The 5941-nt window shown below is 33.6% G+C and overlaps 1 protein-coding gene across 1 annotated transcript; it reads right to left on the bottom strand.

Moving 5' to 3' along the window:
- Window positions 1-700: 700 nt before the first annotated feature.
- LOC108365584 (uncharacterized) lies at window positions 701-1296 on the bottom strand. Its single transcript, XM_017619642.1, has 3 exons — window positions 1189-1296; window positions 915-1127; window positions 701-858 (listed from the first exon to the last, which is right to left on the bottom strand). The coding sequence occupies exons 1-3, from the start codon at window positions 1220-1222 to the stop codon at window positions 803-805; spliced, it is 303 nt and encodes a 100-aa protein (XP_017475131.1). The 5' UTR covers window positions 1223-1296; the 3' UTR covers window positions 701-802.
- Between the last annotated feature and the right edge of the window lie 4645 nt (window positions 1297-5941).

The following is a 5941-nucleotide window of genomic DNA, read 5'->3' as shown; positions in this document are numbered from 1 at the left end:
TGAATTATCTTCAGTACTTACTAAACTATCGCAGTTTTCGTATTTCTGAAAATTACCGTTATATGGGAGGTAGGCATGTTTATCGTCCGATTTCGTCCATTTTCAATACCATCTGTCCTACGCCCAAAGGAAGTGCACGTGTGCACAGACGGACCGACGGACGGACGGACAGACAGTCACCGCTTAATCGATTTCTGTTTCCAATCTGATCATTTATGTATACATTTGTCTATATCTATCTCGATTCGTTTNTTTATCGTCCGATTTCGTCCATTTTCAATACCATCTGTCCTACGCCCAAAGGAAGTGCACGTGTGCACAGACGGACCGACGGACGGACGGACAGACAGTCACCGCTTAATCGATTTCTGTTTCCAATCTGATCATTTATGTATACATTTGTCTATATCTATCTCGATTCGTTTTGGCTGTTACAAACAACCGTTATGTGAACAAAGTTATAATACCCTTGTGCACAAGTGTATTCAACTCAAATTTCGCCGCCCCTAAATTTTGCCGCCCTAAGCACCTGCCTATGTTGCCTTTACGGCAAATCCAATCCGCCACTGCGTATGTAAGTATACTTGTAACTTTATTTTTGGTTTAATCTCCGTCCCATGTCTTTAAAATTCATCACGTGAACAACATTACCTGGAAATGTGCTTTCTCGCTTTAGAACAACTTAAACGACTCTAATTAAAAGTGAAAAAATGTATTTATTACACGAAATTAAAAAATATCAAACATTCTTGACGCTTATAAAATCGTATTTTCGGATAACCTTTTACTTGCACGAATCCCATTAAAGGACGGCTTGAACAGTACGGCAAGTGACTTTTTGGCATCTTATAATGGTTACTGGAAAAAAAGATGTAAATTACGAGTAGAAACGATCCTTTTGTGCTGCCACTTACGCTCACAGACCGCCCGCACCATATTGCAATGCACAACATTGCGCCAGGTGGCACCGACTGTCGCTCGGCATCGAGTGTTGAAAACTCCCAAGCTGTCTTCTGGGTTTAATACAGGCCTATTTGCTGCTGTTGCTATACACCGTTGAGTGATTCTTGCACATGTCTGACGGTCCTGAGCCGTGTTGCAGGCTTTGATAGAGTGCACCAAATACACTTGACAAATATAAAAAAGAAGGTACTATATGGCGCTGATTTCTTTCAAGGAGAAGCTCACCTGAAATAATGAAAACTAGGAACTGTATCTTCATTGCGAAAGCTGGATGTACAATGAATCGGATTTTACTTTACTCTTATTTATAAGAGTTTATTGCGCTTTTGTTATGCATACCACTTTTAAAATTCTATACAATAAGGCCAGAACTGGATGTATTCGATGAATACAATTTCTTTCTTTACTACCTTTTTAATTGTTATATTGTTTTTTTTTATGCATAAATATGTATTTGCCGGCAATATTTAACTCCACTTTAATTGCAGGCATTATGTTATAATTATAAAGCATTCTTCAAAAAACAAAAACAGACATTGTTCCTTGATTGCTGGTCTTACTTACACAGTGGGCGAAACTGAAAAAATATTCAAAAATGGTTAATACATTCTAGGGTATAGAGAAAAGACGAATGCGTAACTAGAAGTCTACTAGTTTCGAGTTCGGTGCATACATCAAGAAGAAGCAAAATACTTAATTTCCTTTTGTCTGTTCTTCAGTACTTGCCATAACTCGTGAAAATATGAGGTATTTAGCACATTCATAGGTATGTATATGGGTTCCATGTATGTAATACCCAGACTTTTTCCCCCGGGCACGGAGTTCTCAAGGGAGCCCTGCGCTCAGACTCCAGAGTATATTTCATAAGATGTTGATAAATCGCAAATCTCAAAGCAAGTGAAATATTATTTAATTTCTTTTAGTTGAACTCTTTGAAATCATCCACTTTTTTTAAGCCTTCCTTTCTAGGGCACAAAACTGTGAGAAAGGATATGAATTTTTGAAAAAATAATAGAGTGGGCATGCCTGGTGAGCAGACAGCATTCGAAAATGTGCAAACAGTTATTTGCGAGCTCTGATAAATATACATCAGGCATGCCCAGCGCACGGCACTTGCTTACTGAATTCTGGCAGCGTTGGACATGACTGATATACATATTTATGTACATACATATGTACGATTGATCTGCTTTCGTCCTCCCGTCGGCCCTGGTAACATCATAAAAAACAACTTTCATCCTTTTCACAAATTTTAATGGGAAATTAGTGAAAAAAGGATGAAAGATGTAATTAAGGAAAAGGCGACGTGAAAAAGTATTAAACAATTGAGATGCTACGTATTTATGTAAGTCATTCGCAACAACTAAGAATACCATTGTTTTATTTAGAAAATGCAGCATATTGTATTTAATTATGGATAAAATTCACCACAACTGAAAGAAAAGTCTCATGATGCGTTATTTACTAAATTATTCTGCTTTCCATAACGCAAATTCTTTTAATACTGAGTCATCATTAACATCCAGATTGTGATGAATATTGAGAGTAGGGTTGCCAACATTTTCTTAAATATTTATGTACTATAAATATTTAAGAAAATGTTGGCAAAAAAATTGGAAAAAATATAGTACACTTCAAATAAATATAGTATTTTATTTCAAAGAAAAAGTAAAAAGGATTTTTAAGTGATGGACAATTTCTTCCCGTCAATGCCAAAGTTGTTGAAATAGAGAGTAGAAATGAAATAATTTTAAGTAGATTTGTTAATTTTTTCTCAGTAATGTTACCTTTTTAACCGACTTCCAAAAAAGGAGGAGGTTATCAGTTCGTCGGAATATTTTTTATTTATTTTTTATTTTTTTTTTTATGTATGTTACCGCATAACTTTGGACCACGTCAACCGATTTCGATAATTCTGCATCGGAAAGCTAGTGTCTCAGAGGTGGTCCCATACTAATCTGGTTGAGATCCGATCAGTAGATCATGAGATATATATATATATATATTTTTTATATGGGAGTTGAAGTCGGTTTTTTTTTGCTAAAAATTACTTGTTTGATTATAACCTTTTTTGGTTATAAAGTCGCAATGACCTTTTACTTTAAAGAATATTTCATTTAATATTGTTATTTCAGAATAAAGTTCCCCCATTTTCATACACATTTTTTCGTGCAAATTACTGAAATATACTTATATTTATAATTGAAGAAATATAGTATTTTTGCGTACTTTATTTTTTTCCAACAGTATATAGTACGTCGACCGGAAAAATGGTACAATACTATATATTATAGTACGGTTGGCAACCATAATTGAGAGAGGCTAGCAAATTGAGACGATCTTCTTTCGTAGTTGATCTCAAATAAGTTTTTAGGCGGCGCGAAGTTGGAAACGTTCTTTCATTCACGGCAGTCGTATAAAGTAAAACAGCTATGACTCTAAGTACTTGATGAACATTTGGAAAAGCATCAGAGTTACAAATATCCAAAGCTTCAAATGAATTTTAAATATTTATACCAGCGATGCGTTTCCACCAAAGTTAAACTTCACTTGTCCTTATTTCTGGCACCGAACCATGTAAAATGGATATATATTTCTCAAACAGTTCAACAGTTTTTTGTCAGGAAAGAGGCAACCAAATTAGACAAACTAGAAATCGATCTTGCAAATGCGTAAATAAAAGATGTAGGTACGGTAAGTACCTAATAATGAATACTCTACGAAATATGCTTCCGAGTGATTTGAATTTGTTGCGTTTCGTTACCTTGTATGAGCGACAATTCATATCATAATCAGTGTTGCTTGAACTTTTTGGGTCGACCGGCTAAGTTGGCGAAAAAAACGGCTAAAAACGGCTAAAATTCACATGTTTTATTTAAATAAATCACAAGTATAAATACTAGTAACTTTACTAAACAAATCACAAAACCAGAGACTGGTAAATTCATTACAAATTAGTTTGCCTACCAAAAAAACTGTCGTTATACGTATCTAAGCTTTACATCAGAAGTGATGTTTGTATTACTTAAAACCAAAAAAAAGTAATTAATTACTAACTTATGACGTTTTTTTATTGAAAAATGTTGTCTTCTTATATTGTAACATTTGCACTAGGTTACTTTCTGTCCTGCAAAATGCCTATATTCGTAGAAAGTATTGCACTTTTGCTTAGTCGGATGACAATATTTTGAGAAATGAACACGTAAAGCTGTGAAAGGGCTGAGGAAAAAGGTCAATATTAAATCCATTCAATATCAAACAATTGTTACGAATTGTTACTAGTACTTGCAAGTTTTTACTGGTAAGCATTCATTAACCCAAAAATTTGCTAGAGAGCATTCGAGAGCGTAATAACCGAGAGAGGGATGAATCGATACAAGTAAATCCATATCGATACTTTTCTCAATTTACCAAGTATTTTTGTACTCGATACTTTTTACTGCAATCCGAGTAAGTATCGAAAAAAAGTCGTTATATCGGAAGCGAAAAATTTATTATGTTTTAGCATCTTCTTTGAAAAGCAACCCATTAGAGGAATGGGAAGATATGCGCACTACATTTCCGCAGTTATATAAGCAAGCCCGTCTATACATAACGGTTGTTGGTTTTCTCAAAAACAGGTACAACTATACTAAAATCTCGAAACCGCCTTTCAGGAACACTGGGAAAAGTTGATGTTTTATATGAACTTGTAAAAATGTTTTCTATTGTTTTTGAAATCAAATACTATACAAATATAATTGTTGTTTTAAATTTTTTTATGAAAAAAATATTAAAAGATAAATTATCTTGTAAAAATGTATATTTTTTGTAAAAAAAAATACAATAACTTTGAAAAATATGCAAAATCGCAGATCTATGTACACGCACTCGATACCTTGCCGATACTGAGTAGGTATCGATACTTGTTTGATACAAGTACAAGTACTGATTTAAGTAATATCTTGATAGTATCGATTTATTCCTAATAAAACATAACTAGTCAAATGAAAATATGGATGAACAATTCAAATCCAATGTAAATTTTGACGTAGAATACGTCTTACGTTTCGATATGAAGGCTATGCTCAAATGTTGTAATTGTAATTTTTAGAGCTTCGCGAAAACGCTTATTGCACGAGAATTGGTGAAGCGATTTCAAAGAAAAGTGTGGCGTTTCAAAGACAAAATTCCAAACCTATCGACAGATGTATTTCTGTAAGTAACTAATTCGGTATCTGTCGTAAAAACAACGGTAAATATTGGCATATTTTGGGGTAAATTTTGAGCCTTTAAAGTGCTCTAGCAACTTATAATTTGCAGATATATATCAATTTCGGGATACAGATTCTTTGGAGCAATTGAAATATTATCGTGTACAAATTTTAAATAAATTCAACAAATATTGAGTATTTTAAGGTGAAAAATTGGTGAAAAAATTTGCAATCTTTTTATTACCAAATTGCTCGAAAACCTCTCGAATGATTTTGTTTTCTTTAATCAAAAATTCAGGTGTTTTCCCTTCGTTTGGTATATACCAAAAGTATGGGTTGGTATCTTCTAAGTTTGTTAATTTTATTCAAATATATGGGCATAATTGATTTTCCATACAAAAGCACTTCGTCAACAATTTGCAAACACATGAATGCGTTGGAAGTGAGAGAAGGAGACAAAAAGGATGTGTGTGTAGTAGGGATGCCAATTTTCGGGGTTTTGTCGATCCCGGGATTTTCGGGATCTGAAAATACAATCCCGGGATCCCGGGATTGTCCCGAAATTCAGCCAAAAGTGCAACACATCTGTGATCATCCTATTATAGTATTTTAAATCAGATTGATATAACAAAAAAAAGTACAATTTATTGTAATTCATTTACATATTCATTAAGGCGATAAATCAGTATTTTCAATCAACAAAAAACAAACATAAAATTTGACAAACATATATGTATGTATGTACATATCCTCATTAATTTATAACATAGTTTTTGTACTACAAG

This window comes from Rhagoletis zephyria, unplaced genomic scaffold, assembly GCF_001687245.7.
Source record: "Rhagoletis zephyria isolate East Lansing unplaced genomic scaffold, Rhagoletis_zephyria_1.1 Rzeph_scaffold_01916, whole genome shotgun sequence".
NCBI lineage: Eukaryota > Metazoa > Arthropoda > Insecta > Diptera > Tephritidae > Rhagoletis > Rhagoletis zephyria.
This window is presented reverse-complemented; position numbering and strand designations above follow the sequence as displayed.